General features: G+C 36.3%; 2 protein-coding genes across 8 annotated transcripts in view; one reads left to right on the top strand and one right to left on the bottom strand.

The window, feature by feature from the left end:
* The window catches only part of FUBP1 (far upstream element binding protein 1), a 32,496-nt gene extending 19,892 nt beyond the window's left edge, over positions 1-12,604 (top strand). For 2 of the 6 annotated variants that reach the window (XM_065894837.1, XM_065894830.1), the window contains 5 exons: positions 640-768; positions 2,766-2,840; positions 8,869-9,014; positions 11,626-11,672; positions 12,574-12,604. In XM_065894837.1, coding sequence (XP_065750909.1) covers positions 640-768; positions 2,766-2,840; positions 8,869-9,014; positions 11,626-11,672; positions 12,574-12,604 — 428 coding nt within the window. Of the gene's footprint in view, positions 1-639; positions 769-2,765; positions 2,841-8,868; positions 9,021-9,257; positions 9,300-9,397; positions 9,795-10,641; positions 10,681-11,625; positions 11,673-12,573 lie in introns of those variants that run through there. The other 4 variants (XM_065894859.1, XM_065894867.1, XM_065894852.1 and 1 more) reach the window with 4 other exon arrangements.
* Positions 12,605-15,060: 2,456 nt separating this feature from the next.
* Positions 15,061-25,476, bottom strand: part of NEXN (nexilin F-actin binding protein) — a 40,354-nt gene continuing 29,938 nt past the window's right edge. For both annotated transcript variants that reach the window (XM_065885541.1, XM_065885533.1), the window contains 3 exons: positions 21,489-21,710; positions 15,869-16,054; positions 15,061-15,608 (listed from right to left, as the gene is read on the bottom strand). In XM_065885541.1, coding sequence (XP_065741613.1) covers positions 15,240-15,608; positions 15,869-16,054; positions 21,489-21,710 — 777 coding nt within the window. In that variant the 3' untranslated portion in view covers positions 15,061-15,239. The remainder of the gene's footprint in view (positions 15,609-15,868; positions 16,055-21,488; positions 21,711-25,476) is intronic.

The raw sequence follows: 25,476 nt of genomic DNA, 5'->3' as shown, positions 1-25,476 counted from the left end.
GCGAGGGTGTCCAAATATCTTGTTAAATATGTTGAATGATATTCTTTACTTAAAAGTTTTAATAGTCCCTAAAGACTCCAGGAAGTAAATAAATTTCAAATAGGGCAGTGACATCGAGTTTATCTTTTAGGATAATCACTGAAATATGATGAGATGAAATATGGCGAATCTTTTTCTTTTTCCAAGGTTTTTAAATTGTCTCTTCATTGAAAACAAGATAGGACAGAGTTCATAGTTGTAAAATAATTCTTTCTTGTACAGGTTAGTCCCTAGAATTCCTTTCCTTTAGTCATCTGCCACATAAAACTGTTGTGCTTGAGGCAAAACTGGTTTAGAAAAAGGAGGGCACAGGATGGTTAGAGACAAAGCATTGGATTTGGAACCAAAAGATCTTTATTCGTATTCCAACTCTGCCAGTCACTAGTTTTCTAGGAACTAGGAAAGTTACTTAATCTCTGAGCCTAAGTTTTCTATAATAAAAGCTAATGATGACAGTAAAAATAATAGAAGAATTTGAAAGTGTCCACTTACTGTTTTTTAATGTCCAGTTAATTTGGGGGTCTATATATTTGCTAGAGAGGTGTGTGTGTGATTGATTATGGACTTTAGATACAAATATAGAACTTGTGTTTATTCTAGCTAAAACAGGAACAGATCCAAATTCAGCAGCTTGGGCTGCTTATTATGCTCACTATTATCAACAACAAGCACAGCCACCGCCTGCAGCTCCTGCCGGTGCACCAACTACAACCCAAACCAATGGACAAGGTAACTATGGTAATTAAAGAATTTATTTTCTATGTGGAAGTGAAAACCTGTGTTTGGAATTATATATAAAGTATATCGGTGTATTACCCCCAAATTTATAATATTTAGTTAACAGCTTCAGTAAGCAGCCTTTGCTTTTTAAAAACAAGTTACTTTGAAATAACTGCAAACTTTCATAAAAGTTGTAAGATACATTACCAAGAACATCCAGATAATCTAGCTGTTGATGTTTATCTTCCCCCATTTGATCCATTACCCTATCACATGTGTCCATATCCATCATCATTAGTCTTTTTCAGAACCATTAAGACCAGGCTATAGACATAATACCCCATTACCCTTAAATACTTCTTTCTGTATTTCTCCAAAATTAACCATCACACGGCACTCTTTAATCAACGTTGATACATCTTACTGTCCCCAAGGCACAGCCGTTACTGAGATTTCACCAATTGTTCCAACAGCTTCTCATCAATCAAGGATAATTCTTATCTTTTTCTTTCAAAAGAGTACAGACCTTTTGTGAGATGTTTATGGATAACCTAGGTCCCTTCAACCTTTTCTTATGAAGATGAGGTCATAGTCAGGGTTCCTGCTTACATTATGGCAAGAATACGTCAGAAATGAATGCTGTTCTCTTAGTGCATTACAGTAGGGGTCGTATAATGTGGACCGGTATTATCCCCAGAGGTGATGACCATGGTCACTCAGTCATGTTGATGTCTGCCAAGATTCTATACCATAAAATCACCATTTTTCTCTTTGAAATTAATACTGTCTATAGAGTTATACTGAGATTATACCACTATTCTGTTCTTTTTTTGGAGGGGGCAGGACAAACAGGATAATTTTATTCTCATTTTTCCTTAAAATAAAGATACAGTAGAAGTTTTACAGTTCAGTTTGATGAGATGTGATTTATAATCTTAACATTTTTTAAAAAACAAATGATAGCAAAAACAAAGAACTAGTACAAATTATAAAACTACTAGAGCAAAGAGAAAAAAAAACTACCTTTCTGATCAAAACATGTACCACAGCTAAACTTCCTTAGAAAACTTCCTAAGATTTCTAAGCTAAACTTTCTTAGGATTCTGTTCCTCATTGAAGGCCTTAGCCTTCATTTATAATAGCTGCCTGATTGAATTACAAATATGATGATAATTTCTCCTTCCGTCATTCATTCTGCATTTAAGAGGTTCCCTTTTTCTTTCTGTTTATTTCTCTATGTCTGTATGGATTCCTGTTTTATTCAGTAAGTTATGTTTTTAACTTAACCAGATTGTCCTAGATTTGGTCAGTCAGGAGTAGCTTTAAGATGGCTCCTGTATCTTTTTGACATGCCTGTCATTCTTTAAGCACTTCCCTACTTTCTTGCACAATAAGATGCTTATATTGTGCTTTTTGAGCTCCAGCCCTTAAATCAGCCATTTTTCCAATGATCCCTGATTTCTTTTAGTAGATGATGATATTTAGAAACTTAACAGTTGTGTTCATTGCTGCTGAGGTGTTACTGCTACTAGCTCCTTTCAGTGTACAGAGCTAGGAAATGAATTTATGTACATGCATATCTACATACATATAAAAATACATAAATATCCATATGTGTATGTATTTTTAAAACTGTACTCATATCACCTGCAATTCCATTCCAGGGTTTCAGAGTTCCTTCTAGCTTTTCCCACTTTCCATGCTTATAAATGGTGAAAGACCTGGTATCATCAGTGTGTTTTATTTGACCAGTGAATTTACTTACATGCTCAATGTAACTACTCTTCTAAATAAATAGACCATCTTCTCTGTACACTATCTCTGTACTCCCAGAGTCTTGTGTCTTTGGCACCAGCAAGGATGCCACTATCACACAGCACTTCTTTCCTACCCTCATTTTCCATGACAGGCTACTCTCAACTCCTCTACACAAAAAACAGAAGGAAAGGGCCAAAATTGCTTTTTAAAAACCTTAATCATAATTTTTTATGTTTTTCTTAAATAAGGAGATCAACAGAATCCAGCTCCAGCTGGACAGGTTGATTATACCAAGGCTTGGGAAGAGTACTACAAGAAAATGGGTATGTTCTATATTTCTTTTTTAATACATTTTATTAAACTGAAACGTTAAGTAAATATCACACTAAAAGGTTGAAGATTTTGATAAAAAGCATGTTTGTTCCATGTTTTTATTACCTTGGACTTCTTTCATCCAATAACTTTTAAAATCTTGAGGTATAGAACTATTGAACAAGAATGCATTCCAAAATCACTGAACTTTCAGACGTATCATGGTCCTTACAATAATAATTGTTAAATCTGTGGTTAAGAAATCTTTTTATTTCTAAGTGCATTTGTCAGCCATTTACTAATTGAAGCTAAAGGTTTCCCCACTGGCACATAGGACATTGAATATTACCTATACTTTTGTCAAAGATAAGTTACATGTCAGTAACCTAAATGACACCGGTTAAATTATAGAGCACCAAGCAAAAATTGGTTGCATGTGATATTATTTGTGCTGCAAAATAACAGATAAGAAGTAACCTACAGGGCTTCCCTGGTGGCGCAGTGGTTGAGAGTCCGCCTGCCGATGCAGGGGACACGGGTTTGTGCCCCGATCCGGGAAGATCCCACATGCCGCGGAGCTGCTGGGCACGTGAGCCATGGCCGCTGAGCCTGTGCGTCCAGAGCCTGTGCTCCGCAACGGGAGAGGCCACAGCAGTGAGAGGCCCGCGTACCGCAAAAAAAAAAAAAAGAAGGAACCTACAGTGACAGAGAAAGTTAATTACTTAAATAACATTTGCATTATGAGAAAGGAATAACAGTCACCTAGAAGGACTGTTTTCATTCAATAAATGTAGAGCATATACTATATGCCAAGCATAGGAATAGATACTGAGAATGTGACTGTGGGCATAACACTTAGGAGCCCTGCCCTTCTGGTTATTATATTCTAATGGAGGGTACAGTTGTCAGTCAAGTACTTTGCAAATATATTATTGCAAACTGCTGTGAATGAAAACTGTACAGTGGTCCCCCACTTTTACATGGGGGATATGTTCCAAGTCCCCTCCCCACCATGGGTGCCTGAAAGTGCGGATAGTACTGAACCTTATTTGTACTGTGCTTTTTACCTATATGTACATAACTATGATAAAGTTTATGAGTTAGGTACAGTAAGAGAGTAACAACATTAATAGAACAGTTATAACAGTATATTGAATGAAAGTTACATGAATGTGATCTCTCTCTCAAAATACCTTGTACAAATTTAATGCCTTTTCCATCTTAATTAAGCAGCTAATCACGTACCGTTGCTGTAACCTGCATATTGAGGTGGGACAGCAAAACTTGAATGAATTTCTTTTTCCTCTTCCACAATTTCACAGAAGATTTGTTCTTACATAGATCTTAGCGACCTCAGTCAGCATACGATTTTTTTCTTTCCTTATTAAATGGAGAACTTTTAACCTTTTCATTTAAAGGAAAAGGCTTCTCTTTGTCATATCCAAATTGCCAGCATCACTATTCTTGGACTTCAAGGCCATTATTAAGTAAAATAAGGGTTACTTGGACACATAAGCACTGCAGTACCAGGACAGTCAATCTTTTAAGCAAGATGGCTGCTGAGTGACTGACTGGTGGGATATGCTAGACAAAGGGACAGTATGAGATTTCATCATGCTCCTCAGGATGGTGCGTAATCTAAAACTTATGAATTGTTCATTTAATATTTTCAGGCTACGGTTGACCACAGGTCACTTCACTGCAGAAAGCAAAACCGTGGATGGGGTTCTTTCTGTTCACTGACACTTAGATGTGCATATTGGAAAACAGGTTACACAACTACAAAGTGGTGGAACCAGACTTTGAACTCTTAAGGGAGTCTAAGTCCCAAGCCTGTCTCCTGAATTTGCATTTTTCAGGAACCATTTCAAACCTGATGTTATACTTCCAGACAGACCAGGTTTTTTTCAGATGCTTATTCTCAGTCATTCAAAATTAACACACTTACACCATTGCCACTTGTCACAAACAGAAGCTAATAAGATAAACTTGCTCATTCTTCACTGATACAGAAAGTATCTGTAGGTGATAGTTTTGTCATAAGGTACAGTCTACTTGTGATTCTCAACGTAAATTTCAGTGTTCTTTGCCATAACACCATGTTTGAAGATCCTCCTAACCCCCACCTTCTTTTCACTTGAATGTTTTTCTGTAGCAGCACAATGATAAGCTATTAATTTTATGAGCTAAGTGAACTGGTTGAGTGATTCCCCCTTACATGTAAATCTTAAATAATGTTAGGTTGTCAGGTCTTTAATGATAGCTACAAGGTCCACGTATTTTTCCTGTATAAGTCTTTTTTTGTTTTTTGTTTTGTAAAGGATTGATTGCTTAACTACTTTGATTTCTTCTAGGTGCATTGCTTGTCCTTAAGATCTTTTTAGGATAACTACAAATAAGAAACCTTAAAGCATCAAACTAATCAGTTCAATCTTTTGATGTTTTTAAATGGAAGGGAAAGAAAGGGGTAATAAAATATCAGGGAGAGAGAAAGATCTTTATCTCTAAGTCAAACTCCCTTATTTGGAAAGGTGGAGTTTTACTCTTCCAAGTGGCATAGGTAGGATTCCCTAGGACTCTGGATGTCCTGATTTCTTTTTTTTTTTTTCTTTTTTGTGTATCTGTTGCAGTTTTTGGGTTTGCTGTTCCCATGATGTTTGTTGTTTCCCCCCCCCACACACACACGCACTATAATTTATTTTTACAAGAGATAAATAAACTGACACCAAGCATTGTAAATGGATGATCACAACAAAAGCAACAATGATTACAATTATCAAACATGAAACACACTCATACTATGTCATAATACTGACATTCAGTCCAGTAAGGAAGTCCTGATTTCTAATCCAGTGCCCTCGTCACCAAACGAGGGAGACTGTCTCAGCTTTTGAAGCCATTTCAGCTTTTTCTGTTAAGAACAGAAAATCCCCACTAATACTGTAGATTTGTCAGCTTGCTTATTAGTAAAAGTCTGTTGAGGGCTTCCCTGGTGACGCAGTGGTTGAGAGTCCGCCTGCCGATGCAGGGGACACTGGTTCGTGCCCCGGTCCAGGAATATCCCACATGCTGTGGAGTGACTGGGCCTGTGAGCCATGGCCACTGAGCCTGCGCGTCTGGAGCCTGTGCTCCACAACGGGAGAGGCCACAACAGTGAGAGGCCCGCTTACTGCAAAAAATTAAAGTCTGTTGAAACAGATGAGTTTTTTTAATTAGTTTTGTTTTCTGAAACAATTGTAAATTCCCTAGATTAGCATGAAGAGAACTTAAGAGAGAAATTCTTAAAGATGAGATTCTGGAGGGTTAAAGACGGAAACTTTAAGGAATTCATATCGCTGTCCTGTATGGAATGACAGCAGTCTAGATGTGGGTGCTTTTGAAGCTAGCATGAAGGGAACTTTTGTAAAAAAGTAAACACCCTAAAGAGAAATAGGGTTTCAGAATAGAGACAGGCAGTTTCTATTTGGAGGAAAGTAAATGAAGGCATTTTGGGATAAGTTTGACTTGAGGCGGAGTCCCTTTTAATATTAAGCACTGATATGGTGGACTCTGAACCCTTAGCATATGGTACCTAGCCTAAAAGCCAGGTGTGAGTGGTTGTGGGAAAGATGCAGGTGTATGGAGAAATAACTGAGGGTGAAATCAAGCAAGACTGTCGCTTGGGCTGTAATCGAATGTTACATATGAACTCTAGGACAAGTTTTATCTCTTGAATGAAATGAAATTAAGACTTTATACATTGTAAAGTTACATGTAAATGTTAAGTATTGTTCTACTAAATTATCTCATATCAAAACAGTATTTGAAACTGAGGAGAAGAATAAAGGGAACAAGTTAAGGACATGACTTTCCAAAGGGCAAGAGGCTAGGGGAAGAGCCAAAACATAAATAGATTAGATAGGAACAGTTCTTTTCCTGCTTTCACCTGGGCAAAAAGAATGACATTTGCCCTTCACATAGGAGTGGAATGAGTTTTTCTGTGGACGCTTTCAAGGTTGGAATGTCAAATGTTGATGACTTACTTAACCAAATGTTTATTTTTCTTTGAGTCTAACATGTTTACTTTTAGCTTTCCACAGGGATATTTGAGTTTGGGATGGGGGGTGTTTTTCAGGGAACATTTGAGTTTGATGAATTTTCTTGATATGTCTCCCTGATATTGTTATTTTTTTGCCTCTAAAATATGAGTATCTCTTAACAATGAGGTTTTTAGTTCCATTTGTAAACCTGAAGTGGAAATTGTTGCTGTCTTAAATAAGTTTGGCCTCAAGTCAGCAAGTTTTCAAGTGTGCAGTTTGTAAGAAAATGTTGTATATGGTTTTATTACTATTGGTACCAAGATATTTGGCAGTTGTCTAAATACTGAAACTGGTTTTAGATTTACTTGAATTGTGTCTCCTCATAAGATCAAAATGTTAGACTCACTTCCTCTTTGAAAAGAGTATGGAAAACAAAAGTGTGAGAATTTTGTTTACAGTATATGGGATTTCTCTGTGCTGTTGCCCATATAAGTAGGGGGGAGTTTCTTGCATTTTTTAAGTTAGTCATAAATCTTAAATTTTTATTTACTCAGTTGCTTTTATTCTTTGGCCAATTTTGTGATGGTGAATAGACCACTTTCTAAAACTATAAAGTTGCCTTGTTGGCAACATCTAACAAACAAAAACAGCTTTCTGCCAGTATTTTTTGTCTAGCTGTAATAATTTTATAAAGTCAGATAAAGTACAAACTAAATAAATTTTTTTTCAAATAAAGGAGTTAAATAGGGAAACTCAGGTTCTCTTTGTCTCCAACTTTTGGTTTCAAATTTTTTTATACCTTCAGAAAATTGGAAAAATAGTACAGCGAACACCCATGTTTATATTTCCTATCCAGATTGACCATTTTCAAAAAGTTTGCAACGTGTACTTTGTATGTGTACTTTTTTTGGTGCCTGAGCCATTTCAAAGTAAGTTGCCAACTGTTGCTCTAAATCAACGTATTTGTTTCCCTGGTTGTCAGAAAAAGTGTCTTTTGTAGCTATTTGTGTGTTGGGGGGGAACTTGTTTTTATTTTTTTTTTAAATCCAGAGACCATTCAAGGTTCATGCATCGCATTTGAGTATGTCTCTTTAGTCTCTTAATTCCAGAAGGTCACCAGAAGAACGTGCTTGTGCAAGCTGTTGAGCTTTGTGTTTCATTGATTTTGCTTCTTAGAACCTCTTCAGTAGTGATTATTCTTTATGTCCTTCATCAAGTTATTTTTAATAAAATTGTGTTGTAATTTGGACACAGCATATTAAAACTTTAAATGTCATATTAAAAGATATCTTGAAGATTAGTGTTTATACATGTAGTTTATAGGTTACTTATCAGGAAACAAAAATGTTGGCCAGATCTTAAAATAATGAAGTCTTTAAATAATAGCTTTTAAGTGGGTTTTTTTTCCTCAAAAAAGTTTTTTCTTTTTCTCCATTGAAGATTTACATTTTATTTAAAAGTTGTAGTGTAACAAATCCAAATGGATAAGAAAACAAAAGAAAAAAAATAGCGGGCCATCCATTCCTCCCAGCATCACCACTGGGGAACCGTGGACTGCTGTTCCAGACTGAATTTAGAGCATTAATTCTGTAATTGAATCGAGATAATGCCTAAATGTTTACCTATCTTAGTTAAAACTATGTGGATGGCTTTGTTTTTTATTAATAGTGATGCTCTAGAACTAAAAGTTACGATTAGTATAAGGCAAAAAGAAAATAAAAGAGCATTTAGATTTTTTTTTTAATTACAGAGTAGTTTTCTGACACTAATGAATATTTAAAATAAAACAGGAGCAATTCTGACCCTCTGTGCTTTTGTTTTTATAACCTGTACTTACAGTGGATATAATTTTGTATTAAAATTTAGGGGGTTTTTTTTAGGTCAACAAGGGCAGACACAAGATTATTCAAAGGCTTGGGAGGAATATTACAAGAAGCAAGGTATTGTTTTTATTAGAACTGAGATTCTTTGGGGCTTTTAGTTGTGGTTACAGCAACAAAGTTGTTTTGTTTTCTCAAAGGTCAAGCAGTTCCTGCCCCTACTGGTGCTCCACCAGGTGGTCAGCCAGATTATAGTGCAGCCTGGGCTGAGTACTATAGACAACAAGCAGCCTACTACGCCCAGACAAGTCCCCAGGGAATGCCACAGCATCCTCCAGCACCTCAGGTATAATAAATTTGCTAATGTGTTGATTTCAACTCCAGTCCTGTTTTCTGCATGTTTACTGTTGTCTGGGATTATGTTTGCCTTTTAAATTTTTATCAGGCAAAGTATAACTAAATGAAGTACTGTGGTATATTGTTTGGGTTTTTTTGTTTGTTTGTTTGTTTTTTACAATGCTTTCTGGCATCTGAGTGCTAGATATCTCTATAATGCCTTTGATTTTAAAAATAAATTTTTTTCCCCCAGGGATTTGCAAATCATGCAAGAAGCCACCACCATTTATATTAACCAGTTTTTCTTTCTTAAAGGATTCACTCCTGAGTTAGCTCCATTTAAAGGATTTTCTTTAACTTTTTGTGTATTTCTTATGTATCTCTTCTGCACAGGGCCAATAATAAGAAGTGGACAATACAGTATTTGCTTCATTGTGTGGGGGAAAAAAACCTTTGTTAAATATATGGATGCAGACGGCTTGATGAAGATCTTAATTTTGTTTTTGGTTTAAAATAGTGTTTTTTCTTTCTTTCTTTCTTTCTTTTTTTTCTTTTTTTTTTTTTGAAAATGTACAAAATATCTATCACTACTGATAGGAGGTTAATATTTCTGTGTAGAAATGAAAATTGGTTTGTTTTTAGTATTTAGTGTAGATGTACACATTCCAGCAAATGTATTTGCAACTATTATGTGGTCAATGCTTTGTGATATAAATGTACTTTTTTCAATGTATACTTTCACTTTTAAAATGCCTGTTTTGTGCTTTACAATAAATGATATGAAACCTCCTGTGTCGGTAAGTTGGATATGTGGGTATTTAAAGGATTCATAATTTCTTAGCAATGATAAATTAAGATACATATACACAAATATATAAGCTTTCCCCATGAAATATTAATTTGAGTTTTTAAACACTGGCATGTTTTTTTCCCCCTTGCAGTATAGTAGTAGATTGGAGGATCTTTTCCATTTATTGTATTTGGCTGTTTCAGCACAAGTAATCCTGATATCTTCATTTTTTTCCCCTTCTGTTTGATTAAAAACTGCATGTGTGTACAGTGATCTTTTGGCAGACTTCCATTGCATTAACAGTGAAATTTCCTTTTATACATGACCACTGTTTCAGACCTGTACTGCTGCTATAACAGTTAACCTTTCTGTTTTTTAATTTGATAATTACTTGATTTCCAAGACTGTTTCAGTTTTCGGATAGTGAATATGAGTAGTCTATAAGAACAGTTTTTTCATGTAAAGCAGCTCTTGCAAATGTATACGATATTAGAGTGTTTCTTTCTAAATTTAGGGTAGAAAAAGTAGTAGTGTGCAAAAAGTATAGCTACAGTGCATCTGCCATTGAAACATTATTGGGGTATGAAAATGTTCAAGCTTTTTTTTTCTTTTTTTTCTTTTTGCAGTATAGATAAGCTTTGTTTTGTAAATGCACAAGTCCAATCATTGAATCAACTTAATTTTTTTATGTACTTAAAATCATTTTATTACTCTATAACACTCATGCTGAAGTTCTGATATTTTGTTGAAATCCATTGTTTTACTCTTTGCATATTTGTTGGCTCTTTGCATATTAATATATTAGACTACATGCAAATACAGTCTGTCTTGCCATTGTCTGTTGAAGTGCAGGTTTGATCCAGCCAGTATAGAACTAGCTCTGTAGGGGTGAGGAGGACTGTGCTGTGTATCATCCTTGATTGTGTTCCTTCAAGGAGCATTGCACTGTAAGTACATCAGAATGACAAATTGATGAACTGCAACAGTATCTTTTTGTCAATGTTCCACATAATGCAAATGCCATACTTTGTGTGAATATTATGTTGGAATACAGTGCCTATATCTTGGAAAACCATAACTGCTTCTTAATTTAACATAGAATAATTCATAGGTCTGTATTTTTTTTTTAAAGTGAGCTTAATGGGTAAGTATTTTTGATATGCTTTAGCTATAGCTAAAGAAAACTGATCATTAACAAAGTTGAATAGTATTACTCATTGGTGCTCCTAAAATATATTGTTTTTCAGTGTAAAACATGCATATCTTATATATTAATATGAAAGACTTGAAATGTATCAGACAGAGTGGTTTTCAGTTTGCAAATATTAAGCAATGTAGTGGTTTTAACACCATTTCCTATATATATATACTAGTTCTTTCATTGGTGGGGGAGCACCATTTGCTGTTCTTAATATACTATAAAGAAAGATGTGCAAGGACATAAATGTTGAGATTACTTATAGGGTAGAAAATAGCAGTACAGTTCATTGTAGATGTTTTGAAATGTTGTTTGACTGTTTTATAGAACCTAGAGTGACTTCCCTTACCCTTATTTAGATATGGATATGTAGTTCTAGCTTCAAGTTTAATAGTTAAGGAGTTATCTGTTATCTTTAAGAGTAGGGTATTGATGTGAACAGTTTCAGTATTTTGCATGATACTGTTTTATAGATGAACTTTTAGGAAAGTGGTACATTAAATAATTAAACTGAAGAGATAGTTCAGTTGGATTCAATATCATAACTCACAAATTGGAGGCTGTTGATTTTGATTCATTTAAGGTTTAAAATCTTTATTAATTGCAAACAGTGCAATTATTTATACTTCACAGTGCCTTCCCAGACCTTCCACCTTAGGTTCTGCTGCAAAAAGCAACAGGTAAGCACAACCTAAGGACATATATAAATAAATATTTCAGTACATTAATGTTGTCCCTGTGAGGTTTTTGTGGTTGTGTATTCAAAAGCAATCTGCTACTGCTTCCCCAAAGTGTATTTTGTTATTTATGCTACCATTTCAGTGGAAAGTCTTTAAGTTGTTCAAACAACTGTTTACATTTCTGGGTAATGTTTTTTATTTTAATTTTTTAAATTAAAACGGGAAAAAATGATGAGTAGATTGCTGCTGTAATTAAACTACATCCGAACTTTTCCCAAATATAGAAGAATTGTTAAAATTTTAAAAAGGACAGTTACATAGTTTTCAGGATTTAGGAAATCATTTGGTCAGACACTTCAACAGCCTTCACAATCTGTTTATGATTGACAAGACATTTTCTTTGCCCTCCAAAGCTATGGAGTCTTTATTTTTTTTCTTATTCTTGAACTGTAGTAACTCAGTAAGGACATTATGGGTCAAGAATTTCATTATGACTTTTTTTTAGACAATTCAGTTTTCATAACTTTTTTATATACACTGAAAAAGGAAAAAAATTCTAAGAAATACTGGCAGTATGTTTTGGTAAAGGCATGTGCATCAGTGAAATGTTAACTGTATAGCGAATAACCTTTCATAATCTGTATAGCAACCAATATTTTTCTGGTTTATAATTCTTTAATAACTGACGCTGCATTTTATTTTTTGCCAGTTTAAAATGTTTGTGTGTTCTTATAGATGATTTTAACTGGTACATATTTTGAGTTAAGATGAATGTATTAAAGCAGCATCATATCAGTTTTGTTTATTCGATTTCTAAAATGTGCTGATCCTTTTAAAACTCCTGCTTATCTTTGCAACAAAGAAAAATATTCAAAAATACTGCCTTCATTTTCACACACAGTGCTGAAGATGCTGCAAGCACCAAATCATAGCTCATAAAATCAGGTCCTGAGATAGTTACCCATAAGAGGAATCCTTTGAGTGTATGCCATTGGTGAGCCGATGAGCATGGACCATAGAAGGGCTCAATGTAGAAGGTAAAATTGGCAAATCATAATTGAGAAAAATGAAATGTTTTCCCATACATAATATATGGTATAGGGTGTAATGTACCTGCTTTGATCACTTTTCATTTTAAAGTGCTATTCACTTGATCTTAAATGTTCCATGAACTGTTAAATTTTGAAAGTTATGTAGTTATTGCACCACATTTATGTGTGTGTATGTGTGTTTTAATAGTCAATGATAGGTATGTTAAGATTGATATTAAGGAGCTCTTTGAACCTTATGAGCCTGTCAAGTTTTGGTTAGTTGTAGTTTGCATTTTTATAAAACAAAATACATATGAATGCTAATAGATATTGGGGCATTGTTTCTATCTCATGAGAATTTTTTTTATTCATTATCATAAGCCTTCACTGATACTGCAAGCATTTTTTAAATGGCGCTAATCTTAACCTTGAAATAAATGGAAAGCAGAAAAGGTGAGCCAGTTGATTTGAATGCAATGGATGTTAGGAGTGGTAGAAAGAATGTTTAGCTTGAAATTGATTTATTTTATTTAGCACTTAAACTTGACAATGTGTTTTTGTTTTTAAGATTTCTTAGTGTGGTAGTACTTAGAATTCTTATGGTTTGATGTTTCTTTTAGAAATGGGAAGTATACTTTCATTTTTAATTAATGAAAATGGTTTTAATACTAAAACTAGTGGTTTAATACTAGTTGTTTATGAGCATTGTAAAATACATCCTTAGACAGATACCTTAGTAGTTAATTACAGGAGTGGGTTTGGATAGGAGTGAACAGAGTACCTTAAGAGGGAAATAGAAATGTATTCAAAGTGATAACATTTGTTTGAATACTCTGCCAGGAGAACCACTTCTGCCTGCAAAGTTATGTTGTCTAGAATAAGGTTGTAGAAATTACTAATTAATGAAGATGTCTTTATTTTCTGAAAATTCTGCCTCACTTTAAAATGTATTTTAACAATACCTAGTTAAAGATAATTTTGACTCTGAAAATAACCTTATTTTTTGTTTAGTCACTTGAGTTTTCTTGCCACAGTAAACTTTTGAGGGATTTTTTTAAATTGGTGCTTGTAAGAAAGCAAATAAGTCCCAGGATTTTATTTTCTTCAGTGATACCCCTATAGAAACTCTTAAATGTATTTGCACATATATATATATTTTTTCTTATGCATGCTCAATGCATTTTCGTCCTGAGAAAAGTGTTCTCTACAGAAACTACCCGTGTAAAAAGAAGATTGGCTTAAAATGGCTACTGTGATGGGAACAGTGTCTTAGGGAGATGCAGCTTGGACTTGAGGTAAATTGAATACTTTACAAACTGTGGTTTAGAGTTTGCTTTAATACCATTGTATGTAAAAGGGTACATGATTGCTGTAATTTTGTATTGATTATGGTTTCCTCAATAAAAAAATAAATGTACATTGGTGAATATTATAAGGGAATGTTCGTCTCTTTTCTAAAATACTGAAAGACTTTTTTTTAAGTACAGAAGTGACTTTATTATGGGTTTACATTGTAAAATAAAATTGTCTTCCAGACAATTAAAATATAAAACAACTTGATTAGTACATGGTTGCTAATTATTTACAAACTCACTTTAAAAACTCAAAATTGAAGATTGTGCCATTTTTCCCTAAATCTAATTCTAGATCTTGAAATCTTTGATTATGTTGAAATTGTTTTCTCCTGCATGAACTGTTAATACAAAGTTTTCTCATTAAAATATAATTTGTTCAGGCAAGGTCACAACATAAATTTGCTTTTAGAAGCTTGAATATATATCACACACATTTGAAAAGTACGTTTGATATTCTCAACACTCAGAACTCTGTATTAGGCAGTGGTTTCCATCAGATTTGCTCTGGCAGTTGTTTCTTAAAAGTCTTTAGTTTTTTTGTTTTCTCCACCCAGAGGGAGAAATGACACCCCTACCCCCTTATATCTCTGCTTCAGAAAGACTCTGAAACTACAACAATCAAAATGATAAAACTACTGAGGAAAAAAGCCCACTCAAATTGATAGGTTCCAAATTCCTTAACTCAGCTATTTCAGACTAATTTTAGGTGTGAATAGCTCATAAGTGTTATTCTTTCATGCAAAATATGTCCGATTTATGATTTTTTTAAACATCACTGCTGTAAACATGGGAAATACGCAGCCTTTGTATGGGTTCTGATAGAAATAATTGAGTAAATTTCCCACTTGGCCTTATTAAATTACACACCAACGTATACTGCGTAATGTGAATCTGGTGCTCATTTGAAAAGGAAGGAGGTACTTTTCAGACGAGCTTGTGTTGTGAAGACAGTTGGGGAAAGGAATGAAGAGTCAGCGTAGTGGCACTTCCAGTTTCCTTTTCTGGCCCCGCCACAGAAAGGATGGATGCAGTAAGAAAGTCGGAGAGAGAGGGTGTGTGTTCCAGGGAGAGGGAAGGGGACCTAGTAGTCGTCAGCTAAAAAAGAGAGAAGAAAAGTGATTTTTTTTTTTTTAAAGGAAAACATTTTAAAATAGAATAAAAGTTCTAGATTCAAAGAGTGATTAATTCTTACTTTCAATGGTAAGAATACAGGTACTAGCTGCAGAGCCTTTATTGTTCACTGCTTTACACATATACTCTCCTTCATCTTCTGGGAAAGTTTCTGGTAAATAAAGACAGTAAGTTTCTCCTCTTTCAATATATTGATAGTCTTCTCCATCCTGCAATATTTCTCCTTCAAACCACCATGTAATTTCTGGTTTGGGTTCTCCTGTTACTTTAACAGTAAATCTAACTGGCTCACTGTCTACAACCGATGTGTTTTTTAGAGGCTTCTTAAACCACGGAGCTCCTGATCTGGTTTGCGCTTCATCTTCAATGGTGGAGCCATTCATGTTGCTACAATCTTCTTCTTCCTCCTCTTCTCTTTTCTATAATAAAATAAGTGCATTCAAGTTGGCATTTATACTATAGTACTATTTTCAGGACAGTGGTTTAGTAATAGAATTTGGAGGTAAATATATTTTTCCCCCCCAAAGTAAAGAACGTGTAAGTATGCTTACTACAAAGTATTTTATAAAACATTTCAATTACTTGAAAACTATTAAAATTTTTTTTAATACCTCCTTATAAAACTTCATTGTCTTTAAAAGGTCATCTTTGGAAAATAAAGGAAATATAAGCCTGGTACCTTTTGTAGTGCTGCATCAATTTCCTTTTGTTCAAACTGCATGCGTAATAACTTTTGCTCTTCAATTCTTCTTTGTTCTTCTTCTTCTCTTGCCTTAGCCATTCGTTCAAATCTAGCTTTCATATTCACTTTATGAGTAAATGGAGCCTCACTTTTTTTTGCAGGCTTGATATCAACATCTTCTTCCTTTACAAAAATGGGCCAAGAATAAGAATTGTCTAAAAACCAACAAGAACTGAGATGTTAATAGTTCTGAAGATGTCTAGACACAGAATAATTAACATGTTTGGTTATGCCTATTTGCCACACTGCAGACATGGAGATTTTCACTATCCCCCAATTTGGGAAAGATGAAAGTTTCATTTGTGAACTATTTTCTTAACTATTGGAATCCTTTTCTCCCAGTGTAAAGATCATACATTATCTCTCTGGAGTCCTGGTGTATTTATTTACCCAACCAAATCTCAGTGCTTGTTGATAATGAGTAACAGAAAAGGGTGAGGATATGATACATTGTTAAGTTATTAAAATACTTCCTTCTCGTTAGAGTCTCCATATCACTCTTCACCCTACTACATAATACAGAAATATAATTTCTGTTATTTCCCACTTCATGATTTCTTTCCTCACTCTTCTTTGTTAATAACTGAGATGAATTCCATTCAACAAATAATTTATTGATGGGCAATGGCAAAGAATGTTTTCAGATAGAATAAACAGGAAGACAACTATTGAAAGAGGCAGTGGTGGAACTTGGGGAAATCATTGAGGTGAAGTATGGTTCTGAGTCAGTCTGTTTAGGGGTGAGAGCTGGAAGCCATGAAAATAAGGGGGTAATTTAAGAGCAGAATTTAAACTGTCAAACAAATAGTGTGAGTCTGTAAAACCAATTTGGTGATGAGATCACTCACTGGCCTTTTGATAGCAGTTTTAGTAGAGTGGGGTCTTATGGGTACAGTTAATCCATGGTTTCAAAAGTACTTTAGTTGTAGTCGACTCTTGGTTTCTAAACTACTTAGACTCTTGTGGGTCTATCTGGAAATGCCACCACTTACATTTCACTGTACTATGAGGAAATTGCTTCCAGGTACCACGTGCAACCAATAAAGGAAATTTTGAAACAAGCTGTAAATAACTGCCTGTGTAAGAAAAATCTTGGTTCATCAATGTTTTACATTAGTTTGAGGTGTTGCACTGCAGCTCCAATGAATGTAGAAGGAGGAGTTAAAAGTAAGTTGGATAGTTTTTCTGGTTCTCCTGAATCAAATTTTTGTTTGATACTGGAAAGTGCTAGAACATCAGACACAACCAGAGACCTAATGGGTAAATTCTATTGTTAATGCCATTATTTAACCTTCAGTGGATAAACATAAAGCCTGACTACCATTATTGTTAGTGAACAGTGTTGATATGATTGTTTATTATATTTAAAAGATAGGGTAAAAAGTACATGTTAAACAATGGTTTGCTTGCTTAACAAGCAAAGTATTAAACTGCAGTTTTAATCTCAGCAGGCTTTTCTGAGACTTACATGGAAAGAAAAATGGACCTCCTTTTTCAGACTTAAACAGTTCATGTTATCCTTTGCTTACAAAATAAATCCTCAAGATAGGATATTTCAGCAGGCACAATAACTGCTATTCTGACTGAATCCCTCCTGGTTAATAACTTGCCTTCTGGATTTTTGGATAAAATTTTGTGTAGGGCTTCCCTGGTGGCACAGTGGTTGGGAGTCCGCCTGCCAGTGCAGGGGACCACGGGTTCGTGCCCCGATCCGGGAGGATCCCACATAACGCGGAGCGGCTGGGCCCGTGAGCCTGCTCCGCAACGGGAGAGGCCACAACAGTGAGAGGCCCGTGTACCGCAAAAAAAAAAAAGATTCTTCATAAGTTAACTGGGAGAAAGTTCATGAACAGTCTTTCAGTTATTGAGTACAGTTGCCTTTTGTTGAATCCCTGAAAAGCCAGGTTAAAAGTGTTTCCAGGAAATGAATCTACTAAGAGAGTCACGTTATAAATGGAATGATCTTTGTTCTAGAGTCTAGGTGCATGCTTAGCAGGGCATTGATACTCCCAGCGTGTGGATATTACAGGCAACCGAAATAGGCAATGAATTTGGGATAAAAACGCAAGGAATGGTTTTGGAGTGCACCTTGTAAAATCTAGATAGAATGTCAAACACACTAAGGAAATTAAGTGGTTTACCTACCAAATGTTAGTACAGGTTAAGGGCTACAGGAGCTGGGACGGAATTCTTAGATTAGGTAAGGTTACATGAATGAGTTAGGCCTTGAAAGGTGTCTGGAACATAAAGAGAAGGTATTTTCTAAAGGAGGAAAACAAGTATCAGATGGGAGGGGAAGATCCTACTCTGGAAGTTTATTATACTCTGCCAAAACTATGCTAACACAGGATCTGGGTGACCCTTAATCTAGAGGGATATGATAGGAGGAATGTCAGGTTCTACACAGGAAACTCAATTTAGGACATCCTCATGGATTACAGAAGATCAGCCAGGTCCTAATCTCATATCCTTTTTTTTTTTTTTTTTTTTTTTTGCTGTACGTGGGCCTCTCACTGTTGTGGCCTCTCCCACTGCGGAGCACAGGCTCTGGACGCGCAGGCTCAGCGGCCATGGCTCACGGGCCCAGCCGCTCCGCAGCATGTGGGATCTTCCCGGACCGGGGCACGAACCCTTGTCCCCTGCATCGGCAGGCGGACTCTCAACCACTGCGCCACCAGGGAAACCCTCATATCCTTTTATACAAGAGTCAGTAATTAAAACCAGAAGCCACCTACCTCATTTATTTTACCTACAAATTTTATAGGACTAGGTATCACTGCTCTGAGGTTTCAGTACCTTTTTTTAAAAAAATGGAAGCACGTGCATGCTTATTTAAATTCTTTACCTTCTGTGATTTGTCTCTAAAGGATCAACTGATCTTATGGCCCATCCGTCCATTTAATGTTGGTGTTCTCCAGGGTTTTATCATTCACCTTCCAACTATTGACTCTCAAGATGGTTTTATCTACATCTATACTTGGAAACAATCTGTAGCTCCTGCCTCTTCCCTGAGCCCAGTACCTGTGTTTCAGACTGCCATTATCTTTCCAAATATAGCTCAAACTTCACAGGTCCAAAACAGTTTATTCACCCCTCCCTGACCTCCTGAATTCTCTGTAGCATCATCTAGTTTCCCTGGTAGTCTTGAAGCAATGTTAGGCTTCTCAGCAACCACCTGCCTGTAACTCAGTTTTGTTAAAGTTGGGTCAATTTTTCTCCCTTGCCCCCAACTTCATGACCATCTTCCAGTTTATCCTCCATGATCCCAGGATTCTGTAAACATAAGCCTTTTATTACTCTGTCTTAAAACTGATTATTTGGGCTTCCCTGGTGGCGCAGTGGTTAACAATCAGCCTGCCAATGCAGGGGACACGGGTTTGAGCCCTGGTCCGGGGAGATCGCACATGCCGCGGAGCAACTAAGCCCGTGCACCACTACTGAGCCTGCGCTCTAGAGCCCGCGAGCCACAACTACTGAGCACGCGTGCCACGAAGACCGTGCTCTGCAACAAGAGAAGCCACCGCAATAAGAAGCCCACGCACTGCAACGAAGAGTAGCTCCCACTTGCCGCAACTAGAGAAAGCCCGCGCGCAGCAACAAAGACCCAATGCAGCCAAAAAAACCCTGATTATTAACATTGTTCCCGGATTATAGTGCCCATAAGGTTAAAAAGGCCCTTCAGCTAGCTGCAACCTAGTTTTACAACATTTTATACTATCACCTATTATATGAACCTTTCCTTTGAACCTATTTTCCACTCTGCCAGATAAAGTTTTACAACCTTCCTGTTGACTCACATTGTCCTTCCAATCTGGAATGCTTTCCCTCTTTAACTGAAACTTCTATTCAACCTTCACATTCAGCTAAAATGTCATTTTCTCAGCCCTGTTAAACATCTCCTAGGAATACTGATTCCATACTACTTGATCCCATAACACTAAATACATAACTATCTTAGCACTTAATGACAATTTTAATTGTTTTCATCTCATTAGGCTGGATTTCTTGAAGGCATATTATATTCACTTTTATGTACCCAAAACTTAACATAGGGCCCAACATAGAAGATATTAAAAATAGCAATGGCATTAGTTTTCAGCTGTGACAAAATGGTTTATAACCCAGTCCCTAAGTCCTTATGTTTTTGTGTATGTTGCACTAAGTTCAGATGCATATCAATTTAATTGATATCTGGATGTTCTACAGCATCTCCATTTGTCTAGCCTGTGACCTCTCTTCCTACCAAACTCCTATGTTCCCCTACTACCTAGTATACCCAGTCACTTTGATTCCTCTCCACCACCATTTCCAAGCTAAGTCTTGCCAGTTTTGTATCCTACATACTTATCAGTCCTCTCCATTCCAGTTCTAGTTCAAATCCTCATGTTTTTTCTGACCACCCTGTACAAAATTGTACCACATAATCTGTAGTCTTTTACCCTGCTTTGTTAATCTCCATAGCTTTTATTTACTACCCAATCATTGTTTTCCATTCCCTGTCTCCTGCCCCACACCTGTTAGATTCTAAACACCATATGAGCAAGGACTGCAGGTTTATTCATCAATGTAGTCCCAGTGCCCAGAACAGTCTCTGGAACATAGTAGGCTTTCAAATAATTTTTTAATGCATAAGTCTAAAGCCATCTTTAGCTTCAGCATGATCTTGTGATAAAGATGCCTATTTGATAATATCATTCCATGTTTTAAAAATCCCTTCATTGCACCCCAATAAAACAAAGTTCCTTAATATGGCATCTAAGATGGGTCATCTTGCCTGTGCTTGCGTCTTCATCATCTTTTGCTGTGCTTGCACTCTACTTGTCTCAGTAATAATGAATTGCTTATCGTCCTGGAATTTGCCCAGTTTCATCATTCTTTTTATTCACCAATCTCCTCTGAAGGCCCTCCCAAATTCCCATACATTTATAGCTAAATGTATGATGAAAATCAATTTTTAGAAGAATATATGTTAAATATAACATGGCAATTTTGACAGAATTAAGTTTTCCAGATCTTATTTAAACCAATATTCATAATCATGGAACTAGTCCTTAAGCTGGAATGGCCATTATAGGTCATCTAGTGAGTGCCTCCTTATTTTACATATGGAGGTACTTCAAATTCATGTCACCTGAATTCTGATCTAGGCTCTGCCACTGAATGATTGACATGACTTTGAACATATCATATAGGCTTTGTTGGCCTCATCTTTAAGAAGGTAGGTATGAATCATCTCTGGAGTTTAATATACACTGGTTCTACTGAATCAAAGTAAAACTTGTGCCAATAAATATCTCTGAGCTATTTTTGCTAAAGTGAACCATTTGATGTTCACTGTAGGCTTTAATTCTTATAAAAGTCATTTTGGAACAATGCTAGAGTAGGGAAATCTTTTCAAAGTCTCTTAAGATCTTAATGTGCTTTTGCTATTTAGTTCCAAGATTATTATATACACTGATGGTTAATTGTAAATTCCAACACTTATTTCAAAGTCAATGTTATTTCTGTTAAGTTTATCATCATTACTGAACTATAACTTAAATATAAAACAGTATACCTCATGAAAGTTTTCTGCTTCTCGCTCTTTAATTTCAAGATCAATTGCTCTTCTTCTTGCTCGTTCTTCTTCTATCTTTTTCTGTATTTGTTTTTCAGACAATTGTCCAATTTTTTCAAACTTGCTTTTTAGATTTTTAGCTTGAATAGAGCCACTCCTTTTCAATTTGATTAATTCTTCATATTCCCTGCTCAGTTCAAAGGTTTCATTTTCTACTTCTTCCTTCAAAAAAATTAAGATTTTTATATATTAAATACCAGAAAATTAGTTTGTACAATAAACCATCCAGAAAGTTCACTATTTCTTATTTGAAGTCCAAACTAAATGTTAAATAACTTCCTCCCTAAATACAGTGCCTAAATTTACTAATTAAAAGTAGTGCTACAAATTTAAGACTGTAGATAACATCTTATTTCATTTAAAATGCTATTTAATTAGGGACTATGGCTCAAAACCTCATTAACATTCCATTATAACCTGCTAAAAGTAAAATATGTACACGATTAGCTTTTACTAGGAATTGTAGGAAGACCTTGGTTTAGGGGAAGGTAAAGAAAATTCAAAAAACACTGGGCTAGGAGTCAATAGTTCTGACTCTGATACTGTGTGGCCTTTTGCCTGGTCACTTAGTCCACTGGACATGATTTTTTCATCTCTATATAGAGCCACAGTATCTCTAAAATTCCTCCTGCCTTTGATTTGATGATAGTCAAAGTTAAATATTACTCTTAATAATTCAACTGAATTAAGCATTTCTACAGATATAGTCTGGTAAAATCCCTACATTTTGCTACATATCACTTGTATTCTCAATTTTATATTCTGCCAAGAAAGATGAGTCAACAAAAATTGGGTTTGAATTCTTTATACCATTTTATCTTGAATACCTTATTCAGGTTCCTTTCCCTTGTCTTTTACCTTGTCTTTCCCTTTTCTTTGTATACTTCGTACACTAAACCCTAATGGACTGGTAGAATATTGCAGTTATTCCTGGTACACTTCTCCTGGGGAAAACCTAGAGTTCTAGGCAGAGAGAAAAAAAAAAGGTGGGACTGGGCAGGGTGGGGTGCGGGAAGAGTCACAGTGGATGACGTTGACATGAGGCTTAATTTCTTGGTTCAACAAAGGGAAAAAAGAAAGTTTATTCCTTTATACTACCTCCACTTTTTGGTCTATGTGGGTGAAAATGGGCAACTCCTAAAATACCAGAAATTAACAAAGTTATGACATCACATCATATCACAATGGTTCCCACATCACTCTGATCAAAATTAATGGTTGAACTAATCAGTTATGATCTATGTAATCTTGGAATTGGCATTCTACTTGTTTGAAAACTCCCAGACATAGTGGAGTGAGTCACTTAGTAGCACCAGAATGTCAGACAATTACACCCTGCCATATATGAATTAGATTACTTCCCAATAGTATTACTAAAATATATTCTAATTTACTTTGTTTTTCTAGACAGACAATTCATTTTCAGCTTCCTTTACAAAATAAATGCTATTACATTTTTTTAAAATTCTGAGGGTACACCTTGCAGTATTTTCCTACAGCATATTCATTATATTTTCTGATTAACTATATATTTATGCAGCATTTATCGTCTCTTGGTTGACCTGGGCAAGGAAGTAAATATCCCCACAGTCCCATTGCTCCAACCCATGACAAAGAGGCAACTTCTAAGAGATTGCGACCTCTGTGAAGGAACCCACTCGGTTCCTAGATCAGGAGTTGGCAAGGGGCCCCCACCAAGTCACCTACCAAACATGCCATATCACTGCCGATCCTACTTAGGCTGGGAAAGCCACTGCTCGCCTCACCCCAAGTAATGGGGTTGTGCACTCATCCCCAACACTGTTGTTCGTGTAGCTGCTAGGGGACCCTGCCCAGCCCGAGGCCAAGGGTGACGGTGGAATGCTGGCCTCCTCCCTCACCCTCCCCACTTCTGCCTATGCAACTGGTTGGCCATCCAGATGGAGGGAAGCAGTGTTCAGGGTTAGGAAGGCGAAGGTTAGACAGGGTCCCAGGACATCAGGAGGTAGGAAGAGGGCTGCTGAGAGCCCACCATGAGGAAGCACGGAGACGTCACATGGAGTGGGTGAGCCAAGGCTCCGAGACTCTAGCGCAGGCTCCACTGTTCAACCAACTTTCAATTACAACACACACAAGTTCAAAGATAAACTTATTTAAAATTTCAAAGGCAACCTCAGAGCACTAAATCCTGTGTCCCTTCTGAGCATGGGGTCCTGTGAGGGCACAAGTTGCATGTTCATGAAGCTGGCCCTGTACAGTCTATAGGTATGTATGTGTATATATGTATTCTTAAAATTATTTATTTTGGCTGTGTTGGGTCTTTGTTGCTGTGTGAGGGCTTTCTCTAGTTGCGGTGAGCGGGGGCTGCTCTTCGTTGCGGTGCGTGGGCTTCTCATTGTGGTGGCTTCTCTTGTTGTGGAGCACAGGATCTAGGCGCGCGGGCTTCAGTAGTTGCGGCACACAGGCTTCAGTAGTTGTGGCTCGCGGGCTCTAAAGCGCAGGCTCAGTAGTTGTGGCGCACAGGCTTAGTTGCTCCGCAGCATGTGGGACCTTCCCGGACCAGGGCTCGAACCCGTGTCCCCTGCATTGGCAGGCTGATTCTTAACCACTACACCACCAGGGAAGTCCCTATATATGTATTTTTACAATTCATTTCAATGCTGGTGAAACCATACTAAGGTATTTAATAGTATCAAAATTCTATCTTAGAATAATTTAATAAAATACAGGCATAACTTGGAGATATTGGGAATTCAATTCCAGACCACTGTAATAAAGCGAATATCTTAATAAAGTGAGTCACATGAATTTTTTGGTTTCCCAGTGCATATAAAAGTTATGTTTACACTATAGTCTATTAAGTGTGCAATAACATTATGTCTAAAAAAATAATGTACATACCTTAACTTTAAAATATTGCTAAAAACTGCTAACCATCACCTGAGCCTTCAGTGAGTTGTAATCTTTTTGCTGTTGGACAGTCTTTCCTCAGTGTTGACGGCTGCTGACTGATCAGGGTGTTAATTGCTGAGGCTGGGGCGGCTGTGGCAGTTTCTTAAAATAAGACAACAATGAAGTTTGCTGCATCAATCGACTCTTTCTTTTGTGAACGACGTCTCTGTAGCTTGCAATGCTCTTTGATAGCATTGTACCCGCTGTAGAATTTCTTTCAAAATTGGAGTCAGTCTTCTAAAACTCTGCTGGTGCTTTATCAACTAAGTTTATGTAATATTCTAAATCCTTTGCTGTCATTTTAACAATCTTCACAGCACCTCCACCAGGAGTAGCTTCCTCATCTCCCAGCCTTCATAGAACTGAAGAGAGTTAGGGCCTTGCTGTGAAGTGTTAAAATCACTTTCTTTTTTCATCCATAAGAAGCAACTCCTTATTCACTAGTTTTATCATGAGATTGCAGCAATTCATTCACATCTTCAGACTCCACTTCTAATTCTACTTCTCTTGCTATTTCCACATCTGCACTTACTTCCTCCACTGAAGCCGTGAACTCCTCAAAGTCATCCATGAGGGCTGAAATCAACTTTTGCTAAACTCCTGTGAATTTGATATTTTCACCTCTTCCCGTGAATCACAAATATTCTTAATGGTACCTGGAATGTTGAATCCTTTCCAGAAGGTTTTTAATTGATTTTGTCCATATCCATCAGAGGAATCACGATCTATGGCAGCTATAGCCTTACAAATTCAATAATAAGACTTGAAAGTAGAAATTACTTCTTGATCCATGGGCTGCAGAATGGATTCTGTGCTAGCAGGCATGAAAACAACATTAATATCGTCACAAATCTCCATCAGAGCTCTTGGGTGATCAGGTGCACTATTTTTTTTTTAACATCTTTACTGGAGTATAACTGCTTTACAATGGTGTGTTAGTTTCTGCTTTATAACAAAGTGAATTAGCTATACATATACATACATCCCCATATCTCCT

The sequence above is a fragment of the Phocoena phocoena genome, chromosome 1 (genome assembly GCF_963924675.1).
Source record: "Phocoena phocoena chromosome 1, mPhoPho1.1, whole genome shotgun sequence".
Taxonomy (NCBI): Eukaryota; Metazoa; Chordata; class Mammalia; order Artiodactyla; family Phocoenidae; genus Phocoena; species Phocoena phocoena.
The sequence above is the reverse complement of the archived record's forward strand: the minus strand, read 5'-3'. Positions and strand labels throughout refer to the sequence as shown.